This window comes from Leopardus geoffroyi, chromosome B4 (genome assembly GCF_018350155.1).
Source record: "Leopardus geoffroyi isolate Oge1 chromosome B4, O.geoffroyi_Oge1_pat1.0, whole genome shotgun sequence".
Classification (NCBI taxonomy): domain Eukaryota; kingdom Metazoa; phylum Chordata; class Mammalia; order Carnivora; family Felidae; genus Leopardus; species Leopardus geoffroyi.
In genome coordinates, this window is record NC_059341.1 from 24498089 (window position 1) to 24512750 (window position 14662).

Consider the following 14662-nt stretch of genomic DNA (forward strand, 5'->3'; position numbering starts at 1 on the left):
CTATGGTCACCATGTTATACATTGGTTCCTGAGACCTTATTCATCTTTATAACTAAAAGTTTGTACTCTTTCGCCAGCCTCTCCCTGTTTCCCACACCCCTGCCCCTGACAACCCGTACCAAATATCACTCTTAAAAATGACCTTCTTGGGGCGCCTGGGTGGCGCAGTCGGTTAAGCGTCCGACTTCAGCCAGGTCATGATCTCGCGGTCCGTGAGTTCGAGCCCCGCGTCAGGCTCTGGGCTGATGGCTCAGAGCCTGGAGCCTGTTTCCGATTCTGTGTCTCCCTCTCTCTCTGCCCCTCCCCCGTTCATGCTCTGTCTCTCTCTGTCCCAAAATAAATAAACGTTGAAAAATGACCTTCTTGGTGTGGTGTACACACACACACACACACACACACACACACACACACACACACACAATGAAGTATTACTCAGCAATCAAAAAGAATGAAATCTTGCCATTTGTAACTGCATGAATGGAACTAGAGTGCATTATGCTGAGTGCCATTAGTCAGTTGGGGAAAGACAAATATCATATGACTTCATTCATATGAGGACTTTAAGATACAAAACAGGTGAACATAAGGGAAGGGAAGCAAAAATAATATAAAACGGGAAGGGGGACAAAACCTAAGAGACTCTTAAATACAGAGAACAAACAGGGCTGCTGGAGGGATTGTGGGATGGGAGGATGGGCTAAATGGGTAAGGGGCATTAAGGAATCTACTGAAATCATTGTTGCACTATATGCTAACTAACTTGGATGTAAATTAAAACATAAATATTTAATTTAAAAATGAAAATTCTTTAGAAAATGGCCTTTCTGTTTTCCCAGGTAGAAATTGTTACTTTGATCATTAACGTGGTGATTTTTCCTATCAGAGTCCTTAAATGCACTGGAAGACCAAGATTTAGATGCTCTCATGGCAGATCTGGTAGCAGACATAAGTGAGGCCGAGCAGAGGACAATCCAGGCACAGAAAGAGCCCTCTCAGAATCAGAATCATCCAGCACCCCTGAACATACCAGATTTCAGCGGTGCAGCCGCTCTTGGTTATGGAGCAAATGTTGCTGTAACTAGTGTTAGCCAGTATGAGGATGATTTACCACCTCCGCCAGCTGATCCCATGTTAGACCTTCCACTGCCGCCACCACCTCCTGAACCTCTCTCTCAGGTAAGTGTGTGGGACAGAGATGGCAGGACTCTTGACCTCTGCTACCCATGGTCTTTGACTTTCTTCAAAATGACAGTTACAGGGGTGCCTGGGTGGCTCAGTCGGTTAAGCATCCGACTTCGGCTCAGGTCATGATCTCACGGTCCGTGAGTTCTAGCCCTGCGTCGGGCTCTGTGCTGACAGCTCAGAGCCTGGAGCCTGCTTCAGATTCTGTGTCTCCCTCTCTCTCTGACCCTCCCACATTCATGCTCTGTCTCTCTCTGTCTCAAAAATAAATAAACATTAAAAAAAAATGACAGTTACATTCATAATTACCTAATTTCTGAGATACTTAAACAAGGATACTGAGTACATTTGTTGCAAAGCCAGAGTCCTCCATAAGAAGACACATTGGTGTGTACAAAGAACATATTGGGGACATATTCAGGAATTATTATAGCTCGGCTTAAGTTTATATTTGTATGCGACACTCCCTGATAGTACTCAACCTTTTAGGGTAATGTTTTATTAACTTGGCATGAACAGTGCAACCAATTTTATATCATGTCTCTGTCTCTGGTGCTTGCCCAGTATGTAAAGAATTGAAAGCATTCCTCACATACTTCTGAATTGAACTAAATGGAATTTTGTTGAATTTGGCTACCCTGTTCAGTAGAGCAAATATATCTATGAACTATTTGTAATGTCGTAGTTGGGTGGAGTGAGGGTGGAACATTTACTTACAAAAATCAAAGGGCTTTAGGAGCACCTTGGTGGCTTAGTCAGTTGAGCATCCAACTCTTAATTTCAGCTCAGGTCATTATCCCAGGGTTATAGAATTAAGACCCGCATTGAGCCCACACATTGGGCTCTGCACTGAGTGTGGAGTCTGCTTAAGATTCTCTCTTTCCTCTCTCTCTCTCTTTCTCCCTCTCCCTCCCTCTCCCTCCCTGTCTCTTCCCTCTCTCTCTCTTTCTGCCCCTCTTCCCCACTCATGTGCTCTATCTCTGTCTCTCAAATAAAAAAATAAAAATAAAGGGCTTCAGGCTCATAAAATATTTTACTCTCTTTTCTGCCTGCTCACATGTGTTTGTCAGTGTTTTCTTGGTGAATTATAAGTTTAGGTTTGAGTTTGAGTCTTAACTTTTAGAAAACTAAGGACCCCTTTAGGAATCAAATAAAAACTAAGACTCCCAGAAAATGTATGCTGATCCAGAAAAATGTATATAATCTCAGAGAGTACTCAAATCCCTTGAGATCCACCTGTAGATTCCTCAGGTTAGACTCCAGTTTTGAGCCACTCAGAGATTTCTGTGCACTAAATATGTGAAACTCTTTTAGAGTCCTCATTTTATCTTTGAAGTTACTATTTCTAAGATACAAAGAGTGACTGCATTCTACATCTTTGGGTTGAACATTTTTGTTATGGTTATTTAAATTCTGAAAATCAAATGTGAAATTCGGTGCCTCCTAACACAGCCTTTTGTCAACATAAAGTAACTAAGACATTAGCCATGGCCCAGGTACTTTCTCACTGCTGTTCTCTAGTGGATAGTGTTGAATGTCTTGCTGTTTTACAGGAAGAAGAAGCAGCCCTAGCCAAGGCTGATAAAATTAAGCTAGCATTGGAAAAACTGAAGGAAGCCAAGGTCAAGAAGGTAAACTATGAATCACTTTTGCATGGGGCAGTTAAGTTAATGACATTTATGCTTAATGGAAAAAAAAAAAAAAAACCTAAAATTTCTAGTGGTGTTTTCCAAATAGGTATAAATTTTTTTTTTAATTTTAGGACAGATAATTACATAGTTATTCTTTCTGTGACATCAGTTAGCTCATTTGTGATTGATAAATAGGGATCTATTTAACATAAATGTGGAAGTTTCCAAGTTTCCACCCCCAGGGCTCCCTCCCCTGGAGGCACCCTCTTGTTCTGCTCAGCTGTCATGTAATAGCAAGTGGTGCCACCTTCTGGGCCCACTTAACTGGGTCAGAGCTCCGCTTCCATTGGCCTTCCCTTAGTCAGCATTTCCCCAGTTGCTTTTGTACATTTTTCATCACCCCTGAGGCAACCTCCAGCCCCGCTGCCCGCCCTAGATGTCCTGGTTATTTCCTGAGATCTCAAATGTTTTGACTAGTGCTCTGGGTTCAAAGTTGCATATATTTTGAGTGATCTGTCTAATCCTATTCTCCCAATAAGCCTGCAGTTTCTTTGTGTGTTTTCTGCAGACTGTAGGCTTTCCAGGAACACATATATTACATTATCATAGAAACACGTGTATTTAACCTCAGTAGAAGTACATACCTAATAACAGCTAAGTGTTAATGATAGTTGATTTGGTAACTTAGGAGAAAGATGAAACAATCTTATTTCACTTCCTGAAGCATATGCCATGTCTGAGACCACTTAAGAACTTCTTACTTCTAGCTGGGTAAATTGTTCTTTTCACAGAGCATAAGACCTTATATTCCTGCAGTACCTATCAGGGTTCCTTGGATGAAAGTGTTCAATACATGCTGAATAATATTCAGTAAATAGTCCTTGACTATCCCTGGGTCCAGACATTCAAGGTTCATGTGTGAAAGTCTTCCCAGATCAGTCTGGCTCCATTCATTCTAAACATGCATGAAATTCTTTACCATTATTCTTCCCAGTTCTCTACATGTGATTAAGTTCTGTGTCAGTTATTGGAATCCTACATCCTCATCTGCCTTGCCCTTCTGTCCCCTTGTACTCATCTCATTAAACCCTGGCTAAATCCAGCTCTCCTCCTACTCAGTCTGCCCCTCACCAGTGCCTAGGCTTCCCAACAGTGCAGGCACTCTCCCACTAACCTAGGAAACAATTTCTACCTGTTCTCTCCTTTAAAACTTCCAGTACCTTCCACATCCACATTCTCTCAGCTAATGATGTTGCTCCCTGTTGCACTGAGAAAATAGCAGGACTCAGAAGGAAGGTTCCATAAGCTCCTGACACATTTATCTTCCTGCCTGCCTGCACCTGTGACATAGAGTCCATAGTCTTTCCTGTAACTGTTGATGAGCTGTCATGTTTCTGAGACCAGCTTCTCATGTGCTCCAGTTCCCATCCTGTCTTCTTGCCCCTCCCATGCTAAAGCCTCCCATGGTGCCCCATCTCACACAAAAAAAGCCCAATCCTCACAGCAGTTGAAAGCCCCTAGATGGTCTGGCTGCCCGCTGTCCCCCACCACTTACCCCATTCTTGCTACCTGGTCTCACCATTGGTCTTCAGACGCTCCAGGAATGCTCTGGCCTAAGGACCTTTGCACTTTACAGTGTCCTACCTCAAAAGCTCTTCCCCAGATACTGGTGGGTTTTCTCTGTTCCTCTCCTAGGTCTGGTCACCTTCTCAGTGAGGCCTTCTAATCTGACATTGCACTCACACATCACCACTACCCCCACCCCTTCCCACTTTCTTTTTCTCTTCTGTGCTCATCACCATCCAGCATACTATCTACTTCTATTTATTGCCTACATCTCCTCCTCACACCCACAGAAGTTCCTCCAGGGATTTTTGTGTTTTCTTCACTGACACATCTGCATCCCATAGAACGGTGCTGGGTTTACAGATATACTCCAGTTCAGGCCATGTCTCTTCCTGTGTAGAGTTAAATTCTAGAGGGGGAGTAAGTGTTAGGAGGAAAGTAAAGCAGAAAGAAGTGATGGAGAGTACCTGAGCCACTCCTAGGTGGATCTAGTGATGGGGGAGGCCTCTCTGAGGAGACACCACTTAAACAAAGACCTGGGCAGCAAGAAGAGGCTAGCTCCCCCTGCACACAGTTGGGGAGTGTCCTGGGCAAGCTGGGTGGCTATTGTTCAGAGAGCCATTGAGTAGGAGGGAAAGTTGAGGAGGAGTTGAGGTCAGAGGCAGGCCAGGCCACACAGCCTCACAGACCCAAGGAAGAGTCTGGAATGTATAAGTGCATTGGGAAGCCATTTGAGGGTTTTTAACCAGGGATAATATCTGGTTTTCAGAGATCGTCCTGGATACTTCATGGAAACTGGAAAGGATGACTAGCAGGGTGGCCTGTTCTACAGCCCACATTAGCACAGTGGCTGGCTCCCTGTACCTAAACGTGGGCCACAGTGGGTCACTAACTTTATCTGTAGGGTAAAAACACAGAAGGAAATGAGTACAAAGAAAATTCACAATTACTTAAACTATTTTAAAACACCAGACTGTTTGTGAAAGGGGGGCCACGTTGGCTATATTTTCAGAGGGGAAGTGAAAAGAGAAGTCGATTGTTAGATAAAAAGGTAGGACAGCTAGCTTGCTCAGTCGATTTGCTTCAACTAGAGGTTAAGAGACTGGGAGGAGATAGCAGCTGTTTCCTGCAGCGTATCAGAAAGCCAGAGAACTTCAACCATAATTTAGGTGAGGTGAATTGTAACAGTAAACACAATGCACAACCTGTCTTGATTCAACAAAGATGTCAAACAAAGCCACTCTGTGTACGTTTGAGTTGTACGTTTGGTCTGATTTCAGACACTCCAGATACGGTCCTGAAAACAGAAGCCTGTGAGCACAGAACATTAAGAAAATAACAGAGACAAAAATAAAAAAAAAAAAAAAATATATATATATATATATATATATATATATATATATAAAGAAAGAAAGAAAGAAAGAAAGAAAAAAAAAAAGAAAATAACACAGACACACTTGTACATTACTAACATGACTAAGATGTACTCATACATAGTCTGCAACATAGAAATGGAGTCTGAAGTACTCTGTAGTACTCAAGTACTCAAGTACTCTGTAGGGTGTTGACATCATTTTGGATTGCAAATGATGTACATACAGCTTATGTTACAAAGCTTTTGGAACTGGAAATGGGATCAGACTCACTCACTAACTTCATGTGTTTGTTCATTTGCTTTAAAGCTCGGTGACACAGGAGAGCAATTCCATGTGTCAATTTTATCATGGAATCAAAGAAAATGTATATCATTTTCTTTGTATATGATGTATAGGATCATGTGTATGATTCTAGGATATTCTTTTATTTAACAACTTGCAAAACAAAAAGAAGAAATGATAGAAATCATGAAGTTCTTACTGTAACAGATTAGAAAGGGGAGGTTTTTTTCATGCTTGAATCATTCTATCCTGTATCAAACAGCATAGATATGAAAAGTGCTCTGCTTGTTCAATCACATAACTGGGATCTAGCAATATTACGTGTTAGTGTAGCTACTCTTCAGCTTGTAAATGTGACAGAAGCTGTGAAGAATAGTAAATACAATTTCTTCCTGCTAAAAGTTGCCAGCCTTCTCTTGTTTTTTTTTCTTTATTTTCCAAGTTCTGTAATTGTAGACATTCATAACTACATGTGGATTAAATTTAGTTTGCAACTTCTGCCAAAAAAAATAAAAAAAACAAAGTTTCATCACTGTGAAATTATGTGATTCAGTTTTTTTCCCTCTATCTAAAAACAAAACAAAACACAAACATATGTTTTCTTTTCTCAAGAATACCTAAGCAAAAATGAAATGTGGTCAAACATCATTATTTTTTCCATCATGGAGATTAAGTCTTCTAAATTCTAACGTTGGCCGTGTTTTCTTAGGACATGTAGCTACTCCACATCAGTAATTCTCAGCAGAGGGGTACCTGGGTGGCTCCATCAGTTAAGCATTTGACTCTTGATTTTGGCTCGGATCATGATCTCAAGATTCGTGAGTTCAAGCCCCACGCTGGGCTCTGCACTAACAGATTTCTCTCTCTCCCTTTCTCTCTGCCCCTCCCTCGCTTGTATGCATTCTCTCTCACTCTCTCTCAAAAATAAAGAAATAACCTTAAAAAATATTTACAAAAAAATACTAATAATTTTCAGTAGAGAGCAGTGGGTAGGCCTTCCACAGAAAATAAATCATAATAAATCCCGCTATTTGAGGATTTTGTGTTTCTGTACAACCCTCCATGCTTCATGCCTCAGGTCAGATGAATGTATCTTTGACTTTGTGGCACTTGGACCTATCATTTTAAATACATCAAAAGACAAACATACAGGAAAAAAAGCAACCTTCCAACAAGACGTTTCTGGGCTACAGGTTTTATAGGTTTTCAAGGGAGAAAAAGTATTCTGCAGACAAACCTGGACTAAAGGTCTAATTTGAATGACCCTGCGGAGAGGATACGCACTTTTGCTGCCCTGATGTCTTATGTTTTCACTCTCAGTGTGCAACTGTTGAGAAAAGAAGGCATATGCTAGCTTGTGGTTCCTTCTGGCCCCTCACCCAGATTTCTATCTCCACCCATACCCTGGGTTTCTATCACTAACTCTGCATAACAATCCACAAGATTGCGCTCTTCATCCTGTTTCCTATAGAACGTTTTGGAGATCAGATTAGGTGGAAGTAGGACAGGAGAGGCAGTTTCTCAGGGGCTCAGAACCTAACCCAAACTTTTGGGGAAGGACAAATGTTACCAAATGTAACGTTTCTCCAGTCCTTCACTTTTTTAATAGTGGTAAGTCTCATCTGTGAATAACCAGTACCGACCCTAGACAAACAGAATAGGCAGAACTTGTCTTTATCTGTTTCACACTTCTCTTTTCAAGTTAAAATAGAAATGTAAGTAAGCAAGAGTGGTACCAGGCAGTTCTGGTTAGGGATGTTTCCAGGAATTCTCTGTATGATGTGTATAGTTGCAGACACCTCAGGCTGATGGTCAGTCAGGGCAGTGTTGTCTGGAAAGGAAAAGGTAACAACATCTGCTTCCGGCATGGCAATCAGAGATAGACTCCAACTTGACTGACTCTCAGTAATGCTAATTCCCATGTAATTAGGTAGGATCAGTGATCTTGGTAAAGACTAAAATAAGAACACAGGGCTTTCCAGGAGTTGTAGGAAATCTTCCCCAAACATGTGTGTAGTAAATTGGGGCTCAGTGGGCACATTTCCACTGTTCCTTTTGAAGACTGGCTATATAGCACCATCATAATTACTTCATGAATGAATTCTCTTATATTAAATCAGAATCATGGTCTCTCTGGGGTGGGTGGGGGGGTGGTCGGAATATTTTATAACTTTGACAAGTTGCCTGGGAAAAATCAGTGAAACCCTATGTCCTTATTGAAGATGAGTAAACTCTGCTCCCACCAAACCCTCCAGATTTGGAATGGGATAACTACCAATTTCACTGTGAACTCCGTGCAGTAGAATTTTTTTAAAAAATGGAATGAAAAGTAAATTTGATCATTAATTTGCCTTCATGCCTCCATAATTCATTTTGCTTAATCCACCTCTAATCTCAAAGATACTCAGCTATGACACAGTCTGTAACCCTCCCGTAAGGCCCCTCAGCGGTATTGTGTCGCTATGTACTCTTGACCTTCAAAAGAATTGTAGTTTAACCAACTTGATCTTTTCTGTATCTTAGAACTCTTGGGTTGCATGAAATAGGACTCAGCTCCAGCTGAGCAAAAGAGAAGAACTTATTATAGATATGCTTTCAAACAAGAAATGCTTCTGGGCTCCTGGATGAACCTCAACAAGTATAGAAAGATATCAGGAGAGCAGGAAGTCAGCACTTCTTTGATCCTTTTTGTTTTCTGTCTGCTTCACCAGAATGCAGGGTCTCTGAAGGCTGGGCAAGGACTTTGTTTATTATGCGTTTTTTTCAGTTTGGGTTTTTTTGTTTTGTTGTGTTGGCTTGTGGGTTTTTATTTTTGGTTTGTGAATAGGTTTTTCCATCTCCATATTTTTTGCACCTTAAGCAGTACTAAGCATATGAGTGAGTTCATATTGAGTGACTTTGCAGGAGACCTTCTTACTTAAATTCACAGAAATAATAACAGCTTTGAAACCTTAATCTTCATGGCCTTCTCCAGTTGCTGAAATTTACTAGCTGCCCTGTGGCTTTATCCTCAGCTTGTTGTCAAGGTGCACATGAATGATAACAGCACTAAATCGTTGATGGTGGATGAGCGGCAATCAGCCCGGGATGTTCTAGACAACCTTTTTGACAAAACCCATTGTGACTGCAGTGTAGACTGGTGTCTTTATGAAATATACCCAGAACTTCAAATTGGTAAGTCCCATCCTCAGTGTTAGACTGTGCTCCAAAAACCTGTGGGTTTGCTTTTTTATGGGTTTTGGTCTCTTATTAAGAAGAATTTGGTTCAAGACTATCAAGATTTCCCATAAATCATTCCCCTTATGGCAGATTCAGTGCTTGCCTCTTCATTCCTTTGTGGTGAAGAGCCTCAGATTGTAACAAGTAGCCAGACCTTGGGGAATGTAAACACTATTATTGCCACCGCTGTAGTGGTTCCATAAGAAAGAGAAACTGATAGGATGAGACCTCTTACTGCATGCTTAGTAAGTTGAACATATTGTGGGAGGGCCTGGGTATCTGTCAGCTAATGTCTCTTTAGAGTTTGCATCTTTACACTATAGTGTAACTCTGCCATACATCAATGTTCATTTCCCCTTCCACCGTCCCCACTCACACTTTGTTTAGTTGAAGAGGCTCAGCTCCAAAGAGCAAAGGACAGTTGGTAGAATTGGAGTAAAAAAAAAAAAGTGAAAAAGCAATTAAAGAAATACTCTTGTTATCTCTCATTGTTAAAATCACTCAGAACAGTTGTCTCTCTCAGGAGAGCTTGGTGGAATATAGAATTGCCTGCCTTCAAAGCTTTCAGTGAATTTTTTTTTTTAATGAATGAAATGGTGTACACTGAAAGAATCTCGAGGTATTTTGCAACTCTCTGAGTCAAATAGAGAAATGAAAGCCTTCCTGTATGTTTAGGTTTGGTTCAGATATGCATATGTAGTTTTTAGTGTCTTAGGGGTCATGTTTCAGAGAACATATCACATGTCTCATAGCCTCCTTCAGAGTTGTTTAGCCAATTATTGCTTCATGGTCCTCCTTATGGATAAGATGTTTACCTCCATCTGAGATGTTTAAAGTAAAAAGTAAAAATGCAGGTAAGAAAAAAGTGCAGTGGCTGGCCATTATCACGATATTGTATGGTCGTCTGCCATGTTTTTTTGTGGAAAATAAGTTGAAGACCTGACACTGAAGAAGAAACATAATAGGGGTGTTACAATGTGACATCATGGAAGAATTAGGAATTTCTAAAAACCGATGAGAAGAATGAAGCATTGTATTTAACTCAATACTAGCTTAATTCTCTGTTGGAAACCCTAATGTCTTGGGTTGGAAAGAATGCTTTTTCTTGTTTCATCAGAAAGGATTTTTGAAGACCATGAAAATGTTGTTGAAGTCTTATCAGACTGGACAAGAGACACAGAAAATAAAGTGCTATTTTTGGAGAAAGAGGAAAAATACGCTGTATTTAAAAACCCCCAGGTAAGATAACTTGTATATAGTTAAACCATATAAAATATGGAGGATTTTTTTTAATGTCACCTGTGTACTAACAAACATCATTCATTGTCTCACAAAATATTGCAAATATATTCCTTTAAAAAAAACACACACGGGGCGCCTGGGTGGCGCAGTCGGTTAAGCGTCCGACTTCAGCCAGGTCACGATCTCGTGGTCCGTGAGTTCGAGCCCCGCGTCGGGCTCTGGGCTGATGGCTCAGAGCCTGGAGCCTGTTTCCGATTCTGTGTCTCCCTCTCTCTCTGCCCCTCCCCCGTTCATGCTCTCTCTCTGTCCCAAAAATAAATAAACGTTGAAAAAAAAAACACACACACACACACACAATCCAGGGGCACCTGGGTGGCTCAGTCAGTTAAGTGCCAGACGTCAGCTCAGGTTATGATCTCACAGTTTGTGAGTTCGAGCCCTCCATCAGGCTCTGTGCTGACAGCTCAGAGCCTGGAGCCTGCTTTGGATTCTGTGTCTCCCTTCCTCCCTCCCCTTTTCTCTCTCTCTCTCTCTCTATCTCAAAAATAAGTAAACATTGAAAAAAAGTAAAGGAATGCCTGTGTGGCTCAGTCAGTTGAGCATCTGACTTCCACTCAGGTCATGATCTCATGGTTCATGAGTTCGAACCCCACATTAGACTCTCTGCTGTCAGCACAGAGGCCTCTTAGATCCTGTCTCCCTCTCTCTCTTCCCCTCACCCCCCTTTCTTAAAAATAAATAAACATTAAAAAACTTAAAAAAAAATTTTTTTTGTTACGTTTCTTTATTTTTGAGAGGCAGAGAGACAGAGCATGAGTGGGGGAGGGGCAGAGAGAGAGGGAGACAGAATCAGAGGCAGACTCCAGGCTCCAAGCTGTCAGCACAAAGCCCGACGTGGAGCTTGAACTCATGAACCGTGAGATCATGACCTGAGCTGAAGTCGGATGCCTAACTGAGCCACCCAGGCGCCCCAAAAATTTTTTTCACTTAATAAAAATACACAAACTCAACTCTTAGGTCATATGTAAACTATAATAGGCCCTTAAAGGATTCAGAAAGAATAGAAACCATTTTGTTTTTTTAGATCCAGCATCCAAAGCATATCTGTCTGTTTATTAATCCTCTTCTTCTGTCCTTACTTCAATTTGGCTACATTAATTCAATATACCTTGATGCACTAAGGGTCATGAATGCTTCGTGTTTTAAACACTCTTTTTTGTTGTTGCTAATACTTGGTGCTTACTGATGCTGGGATTACTAAAGAGGGCACCTGGAAAATGTACCATTTATTGTGATTTAATTGTATAAACAGTCTACATAATAAAAAGCATTATTCTCCGGGGAGCCTGGGTCGCTCAGTCAGTTAAGCATCCAACTCTTGATTTCGGCTCAGGTCATGATATCGAGCCCTGTGCTGGGCTCCGTGCTCAGTGTGGATCCTGCTTAGGAGTCTCTCATACTCCCATGCACTCGTGCTCTCTCTCTCTCTCTCTCTCTCTCAAAAAAAAAATTTTTTTAAAGCATTGTTCTCCATATTTGAAAAAGCTTCCTTCAAGTCATGTGTACAAGGATGTCACAGAAATACAGGCCTTTTCTCACTGTGGCCTCCAGCCGACTGTAATTGCATGAGGGTCATTAAGTCTTTTTTGGAAAGTCAAAGAACATTAAACACAGACAAGATCATTGGGGACATGCAGACACCTTTATATTTTACAGGTTAAAAAAACTGAGTCCCATATCACTAGAGGCAGAAATAGCAGGATTCTAGAGCAGCTTTCTTGTGAGAAAATGCTCTTTCCCCTGTACTGTGCTTTTTTCTAGAGTCTTCTCTAGGTTTTGTGGTGGTGCACTGACAAGAAAGCAATTAAATACTATTGTCTTTGACAAATATTGAACAATAAAAGTATGGTTGATGCTTGAACAACACAGTGTGGGAGGGACGTTAGGGGCACCGACCCCCTATGCAGTTGAAAATCTGTGTATAACTTTTCACTCCCCAAAAACTTAATTACTGATAGCCTGCTGTTGACTGGGAAGCCTTACCAATAACATAAACAGTCAATTAACACATATTTCGCATATTAGATGTACTATTCAGTGTGTTCTGACAATAAGCTATGGAAAAAATATTAAGGAAAAAATCATAAGGGAAAGAAAATACAGTACTGTACTATATCCCCCCCCACCCCACCAAAAAAAACCCGTATATAAATGGATCCATGCAGTTCAAACCTGAGTTGTTCAGGGATCAACTACAAAGTTTTCAAATTGTAACTACCTTCAATGGAATGTTTTAATCCCTGTATTAGTTAGGGTACCATCTTAGCTTCTGTGACAAAGAGACTCCCTAGATCAGTGGTTCAAACCAGCTAGAAGCTTTATTCTTTCTCACGTACCAGTGCAGACATAGGTGGGTAGATTTACTAGGAGGCTGTGCCATTCTTAACAATGGCTTCTGTCTCTGGGCCCAAGGCAGCTTTTCCACCTGGCCATTTCCCAGTTCTTAGGGAGGGAATAAAGAGCCTGGGAACTGCACAACCACACTTCTTACTGGAAGGACCTGGAAATGGCACTTTTACTTCTGCTTCCATCGCATTGGCCAGAACTTAAGTTACAGGGGATTTTGAGCTACACAAGAAACTGACAAGTACAGTCTATTTGAATAACGATACACATAACTAAAATTGGGAGTTGTATTCAGAGTCACCACTTTGCACAATTCCTCCACAAAGAAGTTTTCACACTGAGTCTATAAAAATGGTGCCCAGGCGCTGTAACATGGCTATAATATTGTATAACCAAGAGGAGAAAGAAGAGAATAAGTCTAGGCGGATATCTACAGCTTGCCATGGCATCTAATGAATCAGTGCACAAAACATAACTACATGCTGTGAATTTTTACAAAGTGCACATCCCATTGAACTACCACCCACATCAAAATATAGAGCATGAGTGATACACCAGCAGACTCGCTTATGTCCCTTTCCAGCCATTGACCCCCATTACAAGAATAATCATGATTCTGACCTCTCTGGCCTCGGTTTTTCATGCTTTTTAACTTTGTATAAAATGGAATCATATCATAGTACTCTTTGGTGTTTACCTTCATTCCTTTTGTTGCATATGGCAGAACATGGCTTGTTCTTTTTCTTTGCCCTTTGGTATTCCACTGTGCATTTGTACCAAAATAAGTTTATCTGTTGTATTACTGATGGACATTTGATTTGTTCCCAGTTTGGGGCTTTAACAAGTAATGCTGTTGACAACACTCTTGTACCTGTATTTTGTTGAACATATGGAGACTTTTTTCTTGTGTAATACATACAAGTACAATTGCTAGCTCAGAGTTTCTGCACATATTTAGCTTTAGGAGATACTGCCAAGCAGTTTTTCAAAGAGATTGTATGATTTGCCTCCATTAGTATTGTATGAGAATTACCGTTATTCCAGATCCTTGCCAGCCCTTGGTGTTGCCATTTAAAAACAATTTTTTTTAGCTGTTCTATGTGGGTGTGTTGTGGTATCTCCTATGGTTTTAAGTCAAATTTTCTATTGCCAAAGGCTTGAGTACCTTTTCAAATGTTTATTATCGATTTTTGTGAAGTGCCTGTTCAGGTCCTCTGCCACGATCCTCAGGCTCTTACCAGAGGGGAAATGTGGCTCTCAGAATATCTCAGCATCAATTTGTGGTTCCTTTATCTCTTGGATCTTGGCCCCTTAAGTCCTGGTTGCCTCCATAGCTCTCCAAAACCTTCACACAGTTGTTGTTTTTTTAATCCAGATTTTCAAGCTGTTCTTTTGAAGCTTTGGTCTAACTACAAGCTACTGATCATAGGAGGAGGCAGAAATCCTCCTGCTGAATTCTTCTGGATAATAATCTGTTCTTTAAAACCAAGTAAATAGATTCTTCTAATTTGCAATCACATTTAAAGACCATAATGGAAGTGGACACATTTTTTAAGTTGCTGATATTAAGTATTTCCATTTTCTCAGTGTTTGGTTGGATAATATATCTTCTGTTCAGTACTCCATGTGAATAGCTACTTCAGCGTGCTGACCTTAGGGCTCTTGCCTTGTTCCTGAAGTAGACTGTGACCATTCCCACACTGATGTCATGGCTCCTAAAAGGGAAGCTTTGTAATTTTGAAATACCCACAGTCCCTT

General features: G+C 40.9%; 1 protein-coding gene across 2 annotated transcripts in view; it reads left to right on the forward strand.

Moving 5' to 3' along the window:
• Nucleotides 1-14662, forward strand: part of LOC123591401 (amyloid beta precursor protein binding family B member 1 interacting protein) — a 106246-nt gene that overhangs the window by 46515 nt on the left and 45069 nt on the right. For both annotated transcript variants that reach the window (XM_045465687.1, XM_045465688.1), the window contains exons 4-7: nt 884-1176; nt 2736-2813; nt 9052-9211; nt 10374-10495. In XM_045465687.1, the coding sequence (XP_045321643.1) occupies nt 884-1176; nt 2736-2813; nt 9052-9211; nt 10374-10495 (653 nt within the window). The remainder of the gene's footprint in view (nt 1-883; nt 1177-2735; nt 2814-9051; nt 9212-10373; nt 10496-14662) is intronic.